Source organism: Solanum pennellii, chromosome 1 (assembly GCF_001406875.1).
Source record: "Solanum pennellii chromosome 1, SPENNV200".
In the NCBI taxonomy this organism is placed as follows: Eukaryota; Viridiplantae; Streptophyta; class Magnoliopsida; order Solanales; family Solanaceae; genus Solanum; species Solanum pennellii.
The window spans coordinates 106,220,555-106,239,845 of NC_028637.1; the positions used below are offsets into that span (position 1 = coordinate 106,220,555).

The window sequence follows — 19,291 nt, forward strand, 5'->3', positions numbered from 1 at the left end:
CAAACCCCCACCCCCCAAACCCCACCCTACCCCAAACTTCACGCTTTTAGTCACCTGCTTGTATATAGAGTAGATATTTGTTGATCTTTTATTCAAATCTCACATTATCGGAGAATATAAAATGGAAGAGAGCTACCGGAAGGAGAGACCGGCGTCGTCGTCGTCGGAGAGTTGCGCTAATGAGTTGACCCGGTTGAATTCTGGTGAGTTGTCTTCGAGTATTGCAGATTTCAAAGATACTTTGCTACAGAGTGAAAATGCTACCAAGGTACTCCATATTTACTTTATTTGCGATTCTTCCTTGTTAAATCTCGTGTATCGTTTGGTATTATTTTATGATTTAGTATCTATAAGGTTATTTCTTTGTTTATTTTCCTAAATTGTTGGTAGTAGATGCTGATATTGGTGACTGTATGGGTTCTCTGTTGTCCGTATGATTTTTTTAGACGGAGCAGCGACTAGATATGATATATAGAGAGAGGATATTTAGCTTGAGAATTATTGAAGGGAGAAATTGAAAAATTGGCTCACTAGTTTAATTAGAGATCGGGTTAAAGATCTACGCGTGATATGTTAGTTCAATTCTGTTTTTAATCTGGTTAAAGAATATTTAGCATAACCTAAGTTTGTTTTTGGAGTTGGAAGAAGTGGAATTATGCTTTTTTTTTTTGGTGTTAAAGAGACAAAGAACAGTTCTTGTGGCAAGGATGGTGGGATTATATTATCATCTCGTGTATACTGCAGGTTGGAGTTTTTGTTCACATGAATTCTCTTTTTATTGAACTTCTATATTTCTCTGTGTTGAGAAGGAGGAAAAGGAGTCATTATTCGTTGAAGTTGTGAAGAGTTGTTGATAAGTTCTTGTTTAAAGGCTGAACTGGAAAATTAGCATCAAAGAAAAAATGGGAGCTTGTAGATGATCAATCATGAGTATTTAGCTTGTCATGCTCATCCCAAATCACCTATTTTCAGATGTAATCAAAAAGAATTTTACACGCTTGAGCATTACTTTACACCATTGTCAGAGTCTTTATTGGAGACTTTCACCTATAGATTCAGACTACTCTAATTGTGTAGAATTTTGGTGATGCCATTAGTGTATGGTGTATCAGGCTGAAATTCTCTTTCTTTATTGGATTATAAGATCTTGTAGGATACTCATAAAAAGAATCGCAGTCAGCCTGCTGGTGGGAGGTAAGAAGTACTCGGTGTAATAGTCCGAAGTTGGCTCTATTCCCTAGTTTTAAAAAAGGTTACTTCATTGTCACTTTCAGAACCTAGTTTTCTTTAAAGCTACATTTCTAAATATGTAGTCATTCAATGCTTAAAACTTGTGTCAAACTTCTTGGTTAGTCATGTTGATGCATTAATCCTGCACATGCTGTTAATATTAATACCGGACTGCCCTTTTATGCAATTAATATTACAACAACAACATACCCGGTGTCAGTGTCGGAGCAAGGATTTTCAACAAGGGAATTCAAATTTTGAAGAAATAGGCACACGAAGCAGCCGAAGGGGGTTCGACATCTACTATTTATACCTAAAAAATTATTTTAATCATGTATAAATAATAATTTTCCGCCAAAGGGGATTCAGATGAACCTCCTAGCGATAAGGTGGCTCCGCCACTGCCTAGTGTAGTTCCACAAAGTGGATTCTGGGAGGGTAAAGTGTATGCCAGCTTATCCCTACCTTTGAGTGGAGAGACTGTTTCCGACAGACACTCGGCTCGTGCAGTTAATATTAATAATCTATTAATAGATTGAATTGTTCTGTTGAAACTGCAGCATGTGTGGGAAGTGTACCTTGATTTGAAATTCTTTTATCATAATTATATAAATGATGTAATAGGACTTTTGAGAATGGAATTTCTACTTCTAAAAGGTGTTTCCCTGAGACTACCTGTTTTATCAGAGATTTTAGATCCCCCAAGTCTCTAGGTTTTCATTTGGCTGTGTTAATATGATAGTGCTTGTAAGGTATACTCTATACACTTTGTTTGCATAGAGTGATTCCACTACATTGATCTCTCTGGGCGCTCCATAGAAGATACTTGGTTAGTTCCGACTGCTGTGATAAAGCTTGAAATCAAGCATGCAAAAGGCTAACTAGGGGGAAGAACTGAGTTTTTGAAGTGTTTGGTTCAAGCATGGAAATGACTTTCCATAATCAAGTGTATTTCAAGAAAAAGAAGGGAGAAGTGAGAAAAAATGTATATTACATAGGGAAGAAAAGCCAAAAAGTGCAACATCTTATGTGTTGGAGACCTCAGATGTGATTAGAAATCTCAAAAAATTTCTCGCTGCCTTTATTCTTCACTGCTGAGAGCATCAAAAGATTAAGTATACTAGGGATGAAACCACCTAGATTCACCAATCAGTTTAGAAAAGAAAACAAGAAAGATAGTCGGAAAGACCAAGGAGGAAGCAGTATATGCAGCATTTCTTGTGGCATGCATATTTCTTGATATGTTTATCCAATTTTAACTTAATGAGCATTAACTTGCCAGAATATATCAGGATAACAAGCATATTTCACGTCTTAACTTCAGGAAAAGTACACAGGATGGACAAATACGAAGCACAATGCATTTCTGGACTGTCTTGAATCTTCATTTGTTAAGCAGTTACACAGATCCATGGCATTGCGTGCTGGATCTGTGGAAATGAACCTGAGCTGCAGAAATTTGTCAGAAGAGTTATCTGCACATGTCAACAAAGCTTCCAAGCAGGTCAGGAGCCTAATTTTAGTTCATTCTTTATTTCTAGAGCTAACAAGGCCCTTTTTGGCTGCATTTTTAACAATGAGCTGGGGCAGAGGCAGAAATATATTTTAGGGCCGGCGACATTTTCACACCAAAAACAAGTCTTACTACTTTACTGCACTAATCTGACTGTAAGTGTAAATCACGCAACATCAAGAAGAAAAAGGATTCAAAAATACACAGCTGATATTCTAAATGTGTGTGTTGAGTGTTTCTCTATATATATGTATGCATGTAGTTAACATGCTACAATTCTGTATATGTGAAAATATGCTGTGTGAGAAATAGCTTAAACATTGATTTGATGCGATCGTCATTTTACATAACCACAGGCAAATAGTTGAATGGAAAAGAAATACTACTTTTACGGTCTTAGAAAATTATATTTATTTTGTTCTACAAACAATTAGGTTATATAAGTATATACAAGTAGCATATATAACCAAAATAAATTATGTTGATGAGCAGATAAAGTAAATATCAAGTATTTGATGTGATCTTCATTTTTTGGCTTTTCTTGAATGACTTCTAAAGTTCAAAGAAACAAATTTTGGTGTCTTGCCTTTTTTATTTGAGATGACAAAATTCAAGAATTGAGAGGGAAAAATTAACGTCAGGTATAGCCATTAATAGGAGGAGGCCATGAGAGAATGGGGAGAGAAGAAGATCTTGATTCAATCTTACTTTACAAGTGTAAGTGATCCATTGTAATTTCCTATTAATTGGGGAAGGAAGCTTAAATATTAAATTCCTACTTTTTACATCCTTTCTCTTTTAGGAAGATATCCTTGCTTTGTTTGAGAATGAACTTGTTTGTAGGTTTCATGCTTTCTAAAGGGATGCTGGTTGAATATAAATTTTTGCATAATATTTATAGTTCCTGATTATTTGCCTCCTGTTTTGGTTTATGGCTGAAGTACTTGTGAGCGGTATCGCTCTGACACTTGAAAAAAGGCTTCTGCACTCATGTTGGATCCTCCAAATATGCACTACTTCTGGAGGATCCAACATGCACCATCGACATTTTTGAAGAGTCCTAGCAACATAGATCACTAGGGATCTTCACAAAATTGACCCCTCATGCCCCACTAGTATTCAGTAATGACAACGAAAACAGCACCCACCCTTCTTACAAAGAAAATGAAAAAAACCTCGGTGGATCTTCCTTGACAGTTTTTCCCTTCTCTTCCAGTTACCTTTTCTGCATCATGGCTCTTGGAAGAAGATCAAGACTGTGAGGCAGCCACCTGTTGTGTATATCGCAGCTGATTCTCATGATTGCTTGAAATATCTACGCGGTGATGGGCATCATCAGGTTATGGATAGCCAATTTTGTAGTGATCTCCTTTGCAAGGGGAAACAAACAAGAGATGAGAGGTCTTCTTCATCTTGTGTATACAAAACGATATCAAATTTAATCCCTTCCAAACCGGGAGAACTGCAGAAAACAGTTTGTAGAGTTACTGGTAAGCACTTTGCTACGTTTATGTTAAAATTGTTTTTAGTTGAGGATTCGAGGATAGGCTGTCTTCAGCAAAGACTTAAACGTGGAACTTGTCGTTCTACATCTTAGATTCCTGGGATTCTGAAAAACCAAAGGATCATTTTTAATGTAACATTAAACATAAGTACAATATAGTTTGTGTAAATTGTATATTTGTTAATATTCTTTTTGACATTGTTAGAAATTTTGCAGAAGGTTCAGGTCAGAATTTCTTGGATGAAGATTTAGATGAAAACTCGAGATGCAAAAAGATGAAGACAGCTTCGGTGGACTCTACAGAGCAAGAGCAAGTAATGTGCATCAACTTCTTCCCATTACCTTTGAAAAAAATGATTTTTAATGGTTGTAAAAAAAGCCCTTACCTCGTTGCTGTATGTGTACTTCAGGTCGTTCCAACAAGGAATACGAGAGTTCAGGAGTTGCTAGTACCATGTTCCAGAAAAATAACCAAGTAAATCTTGGAAATTCTTCACCAAACAATGACAGGAGCTAGTTCTATGTTCCAGAGTAGTGACAAAGTAAAGCTCAAAACCAATCAGAAGACTATGGCCAATGTAAGACTTTTGAAAGGTAGCTGAGGGGTGGTGAAATACTGGAGAAGTGGACTCTCAACACAAGGAGTTGGTAATTTTGTTGTTGCTTTTCTAAAGGAGGATGACAAATTTGAGAAAGGTGTACGGGATGTTGCAGGTAGTAGAGTGTTGGGCGTATCATTTTTTGGGTTAAAAAAAGTAGAGTAGGAACATTCTAGCGTGCATTTGCATAGTGTCGATATAGCAATAATGCTGTAAATGACGTGTAGATAAGTATCCATACAAGCGTAAGTGTTATACACGAGAAAGAAAACATTTGGGGGTGGGGGAGAGGGCAGGGTAACTAGAAAATTATCAGTAGAGAACAAATGTCTATATAAACTTTAGCTGGAGGACTTCAATAGCTAAATTCTTTTGTTTGTTTGTTCTTTCATTTGAAGATGCACATGTACTTTTCTACGTATATTTAGTGGAATTCTGTCAATCCTCCTTTACTGTGTCTTCAGCTTCTTTTTTTTCCTAGTCCTGTTCTCTTTTATTTGGCACTGTTTCTTTGTTCTGATCTGCGTTGCAGAACAAAGTCCTCTGTGTTTCAATATTGAAAGTGGAGTTATTATGTGTTTACGATAGCAAGGTATGAGATTTACATTAATTTATTGGGAAGCCAGCATATGATCTTGAGCTCTCCCACTTCAATGTCAAGCTTTTGGCCTATGGTTTTCTTTGGATTGTATCAATGATACGGAGCCATCCACCTCTCTTCGTAACCGTCGTGCCTTGGATGGTGAAGCAGTCCCGGGACAAAGATAAAAGTTTGGTTGACATATTTGAGATAACTTATTCCACTATTTATATCATAGTGACAAGATATCTTATATACAGAGTGAAATTAAGTTATCCCATATATAAATAAGATAAATTATTTCATAAATAGAATGAGATAGGTTATTTCAACATAATTAATTCAAGATAATTAATTTTTGGGATGACTGGTTTTCAATCAAACGATCCCTTACGGTGGGGCTAGAATGGTTAGTGATAGTTTGAAAAACTACATAAAAAAATCATTAGTCAAATAGTAACAGCTAAATACAATAGCAATCCAGTGGTAACCACACTATGATCTAGACATACCGATCAAGTGGGTGAGTTGTTTGGTTTGCATAAATAAATAAGATATCTCGTAAATTATTTTATTTTCTAGTATATGAATAATATTTTATTATTTTATTATAAATAGTGGGATAAAACTATTTTGAAACACTCATAAACATGACATAAAATAATTTGATAAATGTTGTGGAGTATAATCTTTGATTATCCCACCAAATCAAAAGAGAACAAAAGATGAAAAATTATATCAAACGCAATTAAATTTGAATAATTATCGACATAAATAACTTTTAAGTAGTACTTCTCTGTTTCATATACTTGATTCTCATATTGAAAATATACTTATTTCAATTTATTTCTCGAATTTCAAAAATTACAAAAAAAAATCTATTATAATTTTTTCCTTAACAATTTAAACACAAATTTGGAAAGTGAAATCAAACCAACTTGAAAAATAAAATAAGGACTCCGGCACACGTGTAAATTATACACTAATTTTGGAAAAATTTACATTATATATACTACAAGTTTTTAGTTGTCCTATATACGCCAAAACCCTCTCCAGTATCGCTAACGCCACTTTGATAATAACGTGAATGAATACCAAGAAATTCAAGAATCCGCTTGTCTATTTTTCTTCATCTTTCTCTCAATTTTAGCGATTGATGGCTACTGGTATTCCAATTCAAAGGTTCCCTTGGGCAGATGAAGCACCCAGTTCAATTGGGTCATCCTCTAATTCAAACATACCCAATAAAAAATGGCGTAGTTGGTTACCTCTCTTCGTTGCCCTTGTGTTTATAGCAGAAATTTCTTTTCTGAGTAAAATTGACATGGCTGAAAAAGCCAATCTTGTTAATTCTTGGGCTGACTCCTTCTATCAGTTCACAACGTCTTCTCGGTCCACCACTGAACTGGCTGTTGATGAGGCCGAATTGGGTGTTTTGGTTAGTGAGGTCGATCAAGGTTTAGTACCAGGGGGCTGTGAGGAGTGGTTGGAAAGGGAAGATTCTGTGGCCTTTTCCAGAGATTTTGACAAAGAACCAATTCTTGTTCGTGGCCGTGAACAGGTTACTTTTTACTTCTGCTTATTAATGCATCCTTTTCAATTTATTTGTGGTTTTGATTTTGATATGGAGTTTAAGAAAGTAGAAAGACTATTGAATTTTGTGGTCTTAAAAGATGTCACTAGATATGAAGTTCAAGAAAGTACAGAAACTTTGAATCTTCTGGTGTTTAGTACTAAAGACACGTAGAATGTACCAAAATAAAGGAGTTTTAATCTCATGGTCTTAAAGATGTCATTCGAGGAGTTCAAGAAAGTAAAGAAACTTTTGAATCTGGTGGTCTTTCAAGATGTCAGGTAGAAAGTTAAAATTAAAGAATTGTCAAAAATGGATGCAGTTTTTTTTTCTTTTTTTGTTGAAATGGAAATAAATGGGCCAAATGGGCATAATGGATAATGAGGATCCATATAGTGGAACTTACTAGTTTGGGATTTAGAGCTAGTTGCTTTTGTTTTCAACACTGCTTTTAGTGATATTCCCAAGTCTTTTTGGATAGTGCATTTTTTTTTATGGATTTGCTTGCAAGTTATGTAGAGCTCTTTATTATAGGGTGAAGAGTCTGTTTCCTAAATCCCATATGTGTTGACATCATAGTATGCTTAAGAGTGCATGGTTGACTTCAGACTTTTGGATTGTTGCTCGGATATAGTGTTGACATCATAGTATGCTTAAGAGTGACTGGTTGACTTCAGACTTTTGGATTGTTGCTCGGATATAGCAGGAGAGTTTTTTTAGGTGTGATGTCTTTTGGTTGTTGTGATTTCTTTGCGAGGAGACTTTAGATATGGGTTGAAATTTATGATCTTATATTGAATTTTGATGTCCGTTCAGTCACTATACCTTATACTTCTGTTCAATCACTATATAGACATTGAACTCCTGTCCGGTGGGATGTAAGTTTGGAACCAATTTCGATAAGAAGTCTGATGCAGAATTTCGGCTACCACGACAAGCTGGCATAGCTAGCGTGCTACAATCTATGGAGTCAGCTCAATACTATGCTGAGAACAACATTACTCTGGCACGACGGTGGGTAAGCACATTATGAAAAAATCTTATTGCATTCCCTGCCGTCAATGCACATTTGTCTTTCATTTTTTTCCAAGTAACATTTTCATCACATTATTCTTTTGTATGTTATGCATTGTTTTTTCTGAGACAAGGGTAACTAGTATGTTATGCATTGTTATTAGATTTAGATAGCTTTTGCATTATAAGCACATTTGCAGCTATAGATCCTTTGTCCAACATTTTGTCATAGTAAGATGTTTAAAAACGGATAACATGAATGCATGCTTCGTTAGGCACCAATATATTCCCTGTAGAAAATAATTCAGATTCAGATCGACCAAATAATCACAGGGCCCTGCATTTGCTGTGTTCTTTGTTCAATGTGATTTTGTGAGTGAATATTGTTGGTTTTCTTCATTCCTTTAGGGGCAAAAGAATAAGAATTTGGCTTTTCCTGTATGGTCAATTTGAGGATGAGGGGAGAACTTAGTTTCTGAGTGGTATAAGTCAACCTATTTTACTTACAAAGAAGTTCTTTTCTTTTTGTTTACTTTATTAAGGGTATCTAAGATGATAAATATAATTTGTCTACTCTTGAGGTCTTTCACTATGTCGGATGAATTAGTAGGGGTTTACTACTCACGGCTAGGTAATTAGATATTATGGGACCTGATCAGAACTTATTTTCAGTGTCTAATAAGAACAATTTTTTGAACAGTTAAGGTGTTGAACAAGTATCAGGTTTGGTTGGGTGTCTTAAGTGAATTCTATGGATAACTTTAAGGGGTGGTGTATGACTTAAGACCTTACCGAACATAAGTTTATGTGCAACCATACCTATTAAACAAAAGGAAATTATTAAAAAGTTGCATCTATTGAGCACCACCAGATACTTGACGCTATGCAGCAGCATCAATCATAAGTTTGATCACAAAGTTAATTTATCTACCAAAAGATCTTTGGATTATGTTGTAGTTGAGATTTTTCTATAACCTTGCTTAAAAATTGGCTTAGCATTATATACATGGTATTTAAACCAATGCTACCTGCCATGACGGATTCTGAAATTCCCTTGGTTAGTGCTTTTTCTTAATATCGAATCACAAAGTTAGTCTATGCAGCCAAAGTTCTCAAGGATCCTAGAGTGGTTGAGATTTAAAATTTACATAATTTTCCTGACCTATTTCATTTTTTTCACTCACATACAGAAGGGGATATGATGTTGTAATGACAACAAGCCTCTCTTCAGATGTTCCTGTTGGGTACTTCTCTTGGGCTGAATATGATATCATGGCTCCAGTACAACCTAAAACAGAGAATGCCTTAGCAGCGGCTTTCATTTCTAATTGTGGTGCTCGCAACTTCCGCTTGCAAGCTTTAGAAGCCCTTGAAAGGGCAAATATCAGAATTGATTCTTATGGAAGTTGTCATCGTAACAAAGATGGAAGAGGTTAGTATATTTCAATTATCCAACTTCTGAAGAAAAAGGATAAAATATGGATGGCATTTTCTAAGTAAAATAGTACAACTGTGGAGCTAATTCTTGTCCTTGGGATAATATTATGGATTTTGATTGACTCTTCCTCGGTGTCACCACATTCCTTCAGAAGACAGGTTTTTTCTACCAATGTGAACTTTATGTCTTTTCTCCTGGCTAATAATGTAAATATGAATGTGTGTTGTCTTTTAGTATTTTGGTGTGGGCGTGTGATTTGAGTTTATGCTAGGCCAGTGATTTTGCCATGTCAATGGGTTATTTTGCATTTGTTCTTGCTTAAAGTTTGAGTTGAAATAAGTTGGAATATAGTATTTAAATTGTTGAAATTTCATTCTGAAGAAATTACATTAAGATTTGTTGAAACAAAAGTATACCGAGAAAAGGTGTTGTGGATAAATCATCTGTCTGGATGTGGTTTCTTCACATGCATTTGGTTTAGGTGTGCCCTGATATCCCATTAAATCTTTATTGTTACTTGTCAAAAAGGAAAAGGAAATCCAATTAAATCTAACTTGTGGTCTCTGTTCTCAATTTGATGGCAGTTAACAAAGTGGAAGCACTGAAGCGCTACAAGTTTAGCTTGGCTTTTGAGAATTCTAATGAGGAGGATTATGTAACTGAAAAATTCTTTCAGTCTCTTGTAGCTGGTAATCACATTTGTATTTCTTAGTTGGTAATGTAGACTTGGGTTTTCACTGTGATTTTAGCTTAGTTCTCCCTCCCTTACAGGTAAGACATAGGTGCTCCCATTGCATGCTGATGTGGTTTTAGTTAGATCTTCTGTATTTACTAGCAGATCTCGGAAGGTGGAATTTCTTTTGATGAAGTAATTGGCTTCATTAGAGGCGCATCAAGAAGATGCATAATAGTCAAAAAATATAGAAGCAAAAGCAAAAGAAAACCTGTTAGCTAGGGAAAAAAAACTGTCTTATGACCAGGGAGCTAACAAGGGGATGCATTGGCCGCATTTAGCCTTTCATTCCATCAAAACATCTTCTATTCCTTTCAATCCATATGCTACCAAAGATATCAGCAAGCATCATCTTCCAGATGCTGTATGGCGCTGTCAACTTTCTTGCTGCTCCAACTCTCTAGAGTTTCATTGATGCTGTATGGCATACTGTATGCCATTTCCCAAAAATAGAATTAAACATATTCCATAGATCTGTTGCTAGTGTACTGTGCATAAATAAGTGACTGTTTTTGCATCTGTATGACACAGTATATAAACTTACAGTTACTTATAGAAGTTGGAAGGACAAAAATTTGAGTTCTAATAAATTCTTGATACATTCAAAAATGGCTTGGATTTGAACTTGTATTTTTGTAGAATGAACAATGTGAGTCAAGCCAAACCACTGGGCCAAGTCTTGGCAAGCCCAGTGTGACGGGCTTGACCCAAAAGGCAACCCCCTTGCTTTCGCTGGCAAGGGGTTTCAAACTTGGGACTTCCAACATGGAAGTCCCAAGCCCAAACCAGTGGGCCACCCAGAAGGATTACATGGGCAAAGAAAATGCTCAAATTAAGCGAGCTATTGCATAGGAGTGGAGGTTTTACACTGTGCGCACCCAAAAGGGTAGTGGCTTCGGGTTTCCCTGGTAAAAAAGTACTCCCAAGTTACCAATTTCAAAAAAAAAAGTACTCTTTGGCAAACCATCGGGCCGGACTAGACATACTAACATGACCATATTCCTAATTAGTGGATATTACCCATATATATTTTTTTCTTTCATTGTGCCTTGTCTTTAGACAAGTCTGAATGGATTCCAAGAAATTGTTAGCCTATCTCGTTCTTCATTAGCACCTTTATTCACCATGGTTTTACACCTAAATACCGGTTCATCACATGATATGACCAGATTTTCTCAAGTGACTTTCTCTCCTTTTAGCCCCAATGTTTGCTACTTGCACCTTTTGGTTGATATGGTTCTGTTTAATCTCTTCTAATCATCTATGCCCCGAACATCCATCTTAGGATCCACATCTCTTCAATACTCATCTTGTCAACATGTTGCAGTTTAGTGGCCCAATATTCACTACTTGTAGAACAACTCCATTTCAACCATCTGGTTTTGATTCTAAGATTAACCATCTTCATCTATTGTCCCATTCTCTTGGAATTGCATTTAGGCACCCAAATCCTATCTGACTCACCTTAACTTTGCTCTTCATGTTGACTAAATTTGCAGTGCATGTATTCAATCTTACTTCTGCTTGTCCTCCGAAGTATGAAGTGCTTCTCCACAATTCAAGCTTTTGGTTGACACCGTCGCCGATGTCGTCAATTAACACAATATCATCAGCAAATAACATGCACCATAGAACCTCATATTGTATTTTGTTAGTTACCTCATCTATAACTAGGGTAAACATATCGGGGCTCAATGTCAATTATATATATGTTCTAAGACTATTTTTTTGTTCAAGTTTTATCCCATGTTTGAGATTTTGACAATCTTACCAGTTCAGGTGAATTGTAAGGTTTTCAACTCTTTACTGCTGACAAAAGTAAGACTTTTAAACTTGTAGGATCAATCCCGGTGGTGGTTGGTGCTCCAAACATCCAAGACTTTGCTCCTTCTCCTACTTCAGTCTTGCACATTAAAGAGCTAAAAGACGCTGCATCAGTTGCCAAGACTATGAAGTATCTTGCTGAAAACCCTATTGCATATAATGAGTCATTAAGGTATGCATCACTGAAAATTGTTCTTTTTGTTTGGCTCCAGTTCACTTGATAATAGGATGGTGCTCTTCTTGTTTGAATTCCCTCAATCACAAATTTGATTATCCGGCTCTCCTTTTTGGATTATCCCAAAATTTATCCACTTTTCCAATGTATAGACTTTTCTTTTTCCAAGTCATCTGCTACCTTCTCAACATAAAATTACTAAGTAACACTGACCCATTTTACTAAATTGTTTTCACTTCTGGTATTTCCAGTTTTTAACCAACTTATATCTAGATACTGCTGTTTAATTGAGCTGGATAAATAATTTGGGATGACAACACAATGGCTCTTTCTCTCTCTCTCTCTCTTTCTCTGCTTGTCTTTAGTTATAAAAACACTACTACTTCCCTTTTGAGTTTTACTAAATGCTTCTTAATTTTAATGGGACATCTAACATATGATTTTCTTTCGTCATTCAGGTGGAAGTTTGAGGGCCCATCTGATGCCTTCAAAGCCCTGGTTGATATGGCAGCAGTTCATTCATCTTGTCGTTTGTGCATCTTGTTGGCAACTAGAATCCGGGAGAAAGAAGAGCGGAGTCCAAAATTTATGAAGCGCCCCTGCAAATGTACCAGAGGGACTGAAACTGTCTATCATGTATATGTACGTGAAAGGGGGAGGTTTGAGATGGATTCCATTTTCCTAAGGTATTTTCAATCTCCAGTGACTTCATTCTGACCACAAATATCTAAAGCATATTTTCTTTGATTATTAAAAAGATATTTAACCATATTCTCTGAATATGTTAGAACAGATACGTGTCTACTTGTCCCATCAGTTCAACTACTTTTATCCTATTAAGTGTTTCTTTTTGCTTCATTTTCTGTTGTTTCTCACTCATCTACTCAATCATTGATAATTTTTGACAAATATTCTCCAGAATTACGCTGACAGAATAATATTTCAGATTTCTATTTTCTGAAATCTCCGATGCTTTTCTTTGATCTCTGGGAATGGTGTAGACTCTTCCTTTGTCCTTGTTCCGTTGTCCAGGATGCACTTGAAAAGAGTTATCATTTACTTCTCTCTTTTTCTTTTTTCTTTCACCAAGTTACGTGATTATTTTTCATGTTGAAGAGCTAAATGGAACCTAGTTGGTGTTTGGCCATAGCATTTGGGTGCTCAGTTTGAAGTTTTTATTTGAAACCAGCATTTCTTTATGAAATCTGCACAATACTTCAACTTCAATTTTAAATTCAAATTCTCCGAAAAAGTAGGATTTCAAATTTCAAGTTGCAATTTTTCAAAAAATTTTAAATGTAAAATTTGACTCATAAGTTTATATTGTGTAAAAAAAGATCCATAAGCTGGTAGATATAAATCCAACCTTACCATATTCATATTTACAACCATATTTACTACTACCAACCATATTTTTATTAAATGTGTGCTCTACGTGAAGAGGTTGTGTGGGAGGATTATATTAAAGAATAGTTGCACTACAGCTCATGTTCAATTTTCTTTTTTAATGAACTAAAGTTCGATCAATACATGTATTTTTTAGAAAGGTCTTTTGGTAGTGTATGGTACTTTGTTATGAACTATTGTTTGTTCATTTGGTAAGGTTGTGCAAGAATTGGGGAAGTTCTGATCATTTTTTAAAATTGTGAGGTTGTTTATGAGAAAAAATACAACTTATGAAATTCAAATTGCTGTCCGAACAAAATTGAGTTTCAAATTACTAAACATGTCTAAATGGTCTGCAGCCTCTGTTGGCCCCTTATACTCTCCGTTTGTCTCCATGTTTAGGCAAAGATAAGAGCAGAGATGTTCTCACTTTTGATTTTCATGATCATATTACATATTAACCTACCAAATTAGCTGCCTGGCTTAATGAGTGTTTACCAAGAATGCATGTGAAATACATAGAGACGATTTCAACCTCTGCATCAGCAATTCTAATTGATTCATAGGCTGAAACAGGAAGTTCCTGAAAATTGTTGGTAGTCGAGCAACTAAGAGAAAGGACCTTGGAACCCTTTTCATTTAAATTTGCACTGAAATTCTTAGTCATTATATGGAAGTCTTGCACCCACTATATCTAGCGACTTATGTCCTGTACTTTTTCCTTCTATTTAATTTATGCCTTATCTTGTTGATGTTAACTTTGAATGATCATAATCTCTGTATCTGCGCAGGTCAAATAATTTATCGCTACAGGCCTTTGAATCTGCTGTGCTTGCAAAATTCAAGTCTGTTAAACATGTTCCAGTTTGGAAGGAGGAAAGACCTCAAGTACTTCGCGGTGGAGATGAACTCAAAATTTATAAAGTATATCCTCTTGGCTTGACACAGAGACAGGCATTATACTCCTTCAGATTCAACGGGGATACTGAGTTCAAGAATTACATCGAAAGCCACCCATGTGCAAGATTTGAAGCCATTTTCGTATAGTTGAAGTTCAGAATTGCAAGCCATGGTGTAACTCTCTGTTCTTTCCGTGCGCCGTGTATTGGTTCTGGATCTTGCCATATGGATGCAACCAGGGAGAGTCAGGAAGTTATTGTTACAAAGGGTGAATCTGATATTTGGTGTAAACTTCTCATCCTTCACATTTTCAAGCACAAGGAAGGTTAGGAAGGATCAAATTTTGCCCTTTTTATGGGTATGTCCATAAAATAACTTGTGATTTTTAGTGCGGTGAGTAATTCGCTAAGCTGATGGTTTAGCTGAGAGTTGTAGTTTAGTTCAGACTGCTGGTTAGTGTTACAGGTATTGACATGTTTAAGTGACGGTTATTTTTCTTTATAAGAAGTTTATGCACTTCCATAATCATGAATATAAGTTTGTAGCCATGACTATAGTAGTTTTTGTGTGGTTAATTAAGGCATAAAAACATTATGTATTAAACAATAAATGATCTAATACTTCATAACTATAATTTGCTAATTACAATTCGTAGTTATAGGGAGGAGAGTGACGAGCGAGAGAGGGCAGAGAGTGGAAGAGCGATAAATTGTATGTGTATATCCATTAGATAATTGTATGTTAAACTTATGTATTTGTATATTTCATCGAGAGACTGGGAAAGAGAGGAGAGAGACGAGCTAGAGAGGATAATAATTTATATACACATCTCGTTTGTGTAATTTGCAGATTCTTTTGTATAATTCATGTGCTTTTTCGCAGATTTTTTTGTATAATTCATGTGCTTTTGTGTAATTAGGTAATATAAGGTCTGGAATTATCCAAATATAATAAAACTAGAAATAAGAGATTGATATAAACATAAACGTATGGACTTTAAACAATTATATAAAATATATTTTACATTATATAAAATAATATTATATAAAATTCAAAAACTACACTTTTATACAAACTTTAAATAATTATATACAAAAAGATTGAACGTATACGATGACAATGGAAAAATCAAAGGAAATCATCGTCATATACAAATACAAACAATCGTATATAAATACAAATCAAACAAAGAATTATTAGTTTGTGTCGAATTATACATATACAAACGTGACTATAAATTAGAAGCCAACTCACGTAATTAATGTATAATGTTAGTAAACTATCGAGTTTCTTTAGGAATTGAAAAAAAATGACTTTCCACCTCATCTTAGGAGATTAGGAAAAATAAATTTTACAAACTGACGTTCCTCACGGATAGTTTCTTTCTCCATTACAATGTGCTTCATCTTCATTCCACCTCAGTAGCTCCCATCTCTACCACCCTACATCCAAGTTATTACTGTCACCTTCCATAGTATTTGTCTAGATTATATATAAATGTTCAAAGATAATTATTTTTACTTACTAAACAATAAAAAAAAAAAGAGTTTTACTTATTTTCCTAAAAAATATTTTTTCATGAAACCCCCCCCCCCAACCCCCAATGTAGCTAGCTTCGAACCTTCATTGTCCAAGAGGAGTAGCGAATGATGCTCTTTTTTTGTGATTAGATTTCTTGTACTAGGGACAGTGCACACACTTAAGTTAGGGTGAGAATAATTTTTTTTTTGTTATTTTGTTGTATTAACTGTATTATTCATATTTATAAAATTTCTCTTTTTTTCTTTTTTCACTGTGTAAACGCATTATTATGTTGATCAGTATTTATGTAATTATTTTATGTTAATTTGCCGCAAAATCAATTTAGAAAAAATTTTCAATTTGAAATGAGTGATATCTTGGTGAGTATAGGACTATAACAAATATAAATGTAAACATGGCTTAGTTTTTAATATATTTGAAAGTGAATAAAGTCTCTGCTAAATAAGTTTTTGCTAAAATTGAAGAAAATAATAATATTATTCTACAAGTGATGCAATGATTGTAATCATACACATATCACCATTAAATGTTAAATAAATGTTTGTATTTTTTTAAAAAAAGTTAATTATAGCATTAATTTATTTATTTTACTCATAATTATAGTATTATTAAGCTATGCCTTTTTCTTCGAAATTGAAGATTTTTTTTGTGTTATTTTGTCTAATATGAATCATAGTGTTCGTATTTAATTCATTTTCATAAAATTTCTCTTTTTTCTCATGATGTGTGAACATATTAATTATTTGATCACTGTTTTGTGCAATTATTTTATATTAGTTTGTCGTAAAATTAATTGAGAAAAGTTTTTAATGCGAGTCAAGTGATATGTTTGGTGAATATCAAATAATAACAAACACAAATTTAAGAAGTATTTCATTTTCAACATATATTATATCGGAAAAAAGTTTTTACTAAATAATATTTTTGTCAAAATTGAAGAAAATAATAATGTTCTTTGAAGCGATGCAATAATTATAATTATACACTCATACTACCATTTAATATTCAATAAATATTGTATTATTATTTTTTTCAAAAAGAGATATTTTCTGTATATTGAAATATTGTTAAAATTGATATTTCAAAATTCATGGCTAATATTTAAAATTTGCTTGCTTGCTTTAATCTTTAATTTTATATTTGTAAATTAAACTATACGATTTTATTTTAACTTCGTGATGATTGAAATGAGTAGAAGCAAACACATTCGTTATTACTCTATGATCTACTTTTGTGATATTACTAACTTATATTAAGAGCCTGTTTGATAATGTTGTTGGCAGCTCATAAGCACTGCTTTGAATAAAAAAATTATTTTAAAAAAATTAGGTGTTTGACAAGTGTATAACATTATTTTTAAATGAAAGCAGAAACAGTTTTTTTACGATTGAAAATAAGCTAAAAATTTATGACATATATATTATTAATTAATATATCTGACATGTTCGGTTAAGTTTTTTTAATTATTTTATTTTTATTTATATTTAATAAATTCTATATTTTATTTACATTAATGTATTATTTTTATTTATTATTTTATAGAATTAGAAAAAAAGTAACAACAATATTTTTACAAGATTAGAAAAAAAATAACAATTCAAGATTTCAACCCCCCAAAAATGTAAGATATTGATTGAAAATGAATATGATAAAAATAAAATTTTGATTTTGTAATAGATGTTTAATTTAGTTTATCTCTATAAAGTAATCTTAAAATTAAAAGTACATTAATATTTGTCATTTATCGTAGTTTAACTCTCAAAAGCATTTTTTTAAGAAAATCTAGTCAAACACAATTTGCTTAAATTTTTCAAATGAATTAGCCAAACACAAATTGTTTTTTCTTTTCAAAAGCACTCCTCTGAAAAGTTATTTAAAAAGATAATAGTTCTAAAAATAAGTTACTTTTAACGGCAATGTCAAACATGCATTAATCCAATTAAATTATTCTCTTAATAAATAAAAATTGGTCAACATATATGATCAAAGTCATAAATAACATATTTAAGACGACAACATCTAATTTGATATCAAATCCATCGTAATTTAATTTCATACCAAAAATTATTGCTGATGGACAGTAAATAATTCTCTAATTCAAACTATTCAAAGTTTTAAGCCTTAATTTTTCCTACAAATAAGAGTCAATCTTAGGCAAAGAAAACACACAACAACGACAACAGAGTTATTTGATTCCCCATATCTAAACAAACACATCTTCCCTCATCTTTCTCATCTTTAGCCATGACTACAAATATTGCTTCGATTGAGAATATCACAAAGAGAAAACCAAAAATAGTGGTATTTGCTAGCAACAATTAATGGACTTCTTATAAGGCTTTGAGCTAACTTTTGGGGCGTGAGTTAGGCCTAAGATCTAATCTCAACATGATAACGGAGCAGGGCCCATCTCACCCGACGTTGGGGCCCCCAAAATCAAATTGCCCATGCACCAGATGCTAAGCACTGGGCGTGAGGTGGGGTGTTAATGAATGACAAAAGTTCCACATTGATAATTATAAATTTACTAAATTATTCTTAATTATTCTAGGGTAAGAGGTTTGACTAGGTTCAAATAATTAAGGTAACATGTAAAATAATATATTGAAATATTAGGTAATGATATAATTGAAAAAAAGAAATTAAATAACAATGAAAACACACCAAATTGGTTGTTCCATAAAATAGGGGTTTCCATTGTTACAGTACAATACATTTTAAGTAACAATCAAAACAAATATTGTAGGTATAATAACGATATAATACAATACAATACAATGGATAACAATGATCCAAACATAGTGTTAATCACATCACAAGTGGAACCTTTAAAAAATAACGTCCCCCAAATGGATGCACTAATGCCAATGAATAACGATCAAAACTACTTTATTGACGATTCACAAATGTTGGACTGGAGTGTCGATGATATATTAGCCTTGTGTGATAGATTTGCCTTTCAACTACAATGATGTTTCAGATCCAAACAACACAATGCTACTATTTTACATGTCTAATTAAGTTGTGTCATCTTTTTGCATCCTCATTTGAAGTATATTAGTCCATCATATTTTCTTTTTTTTTATGCCTGTTATTTTTATTTACTTATTAATTTATGATCGAAGTGTAATTTAATGTTTATTGATACTCGCATATTGTTTTTATTGTTATTGTTATTATCATTGTTATTCAAATTATTCATATTGTTATTTATATATATATATATATATATATATATATATATATATATATATATTGGATCACCTAAAGAAATAAATGT

At 33.6% G+C, this 19,291-nt stretch overlaps 2 protein-coding genes across 2 annotated transcripts; both read left to right on the plus strand.

Moving 5' to 3' along the window:
- The first annotated feature begins 1 nt into the window (after position 1).
- LOC107011238 lies at positions 2–5,298 on the plus strand. The gene is made up of 5 exons (XM_015210653.1): positions 2–268; positions 2,555–2,734; positions 3,960–4,233; positions 4,464–4,561; positions 4,658–5,298. Exons 1-5 carry the CDS (start codon positions 122–124, stop codon positions 4,724–4,726), a joined length of 768 nt encoding a protein of 255 aa, XP_015066139.1. The 5' UTR covers positions 2–121; the 3' UTR covers positions 4,727–5,298.
- Positions 5,299–6,463: 1,165 nt separating this feature from the next.
- LOC107004595 (glycoprotein 3-alpha-L-fucosyltransferase A-like) lies at positions 6,464–15,072 on the plus strand. Its single transcript, XM_015202896.2, has 7 exons — positions 6,464–6,987; positions 7,853–8,013; positions 9,204–9,445; positions 10,036–10,140; positions 12,024–12,180; positions 12,642–12,869; positions 14,361–15,072. The coding sequence occupies exons 1-7, from the start codon at positions 6,583–6,585 to the stop codon at positions 14,614–14,616; spliced, it is 1,554 nt and encodes a 517-aa protein (XP_015058382.1). The 5' UTR covers positions 6,464–6,582; the 3' UTR covers positions 14,617–15,072.
- Positions 15,073–19,291: the final 4,219 nt, after the last annotated feature.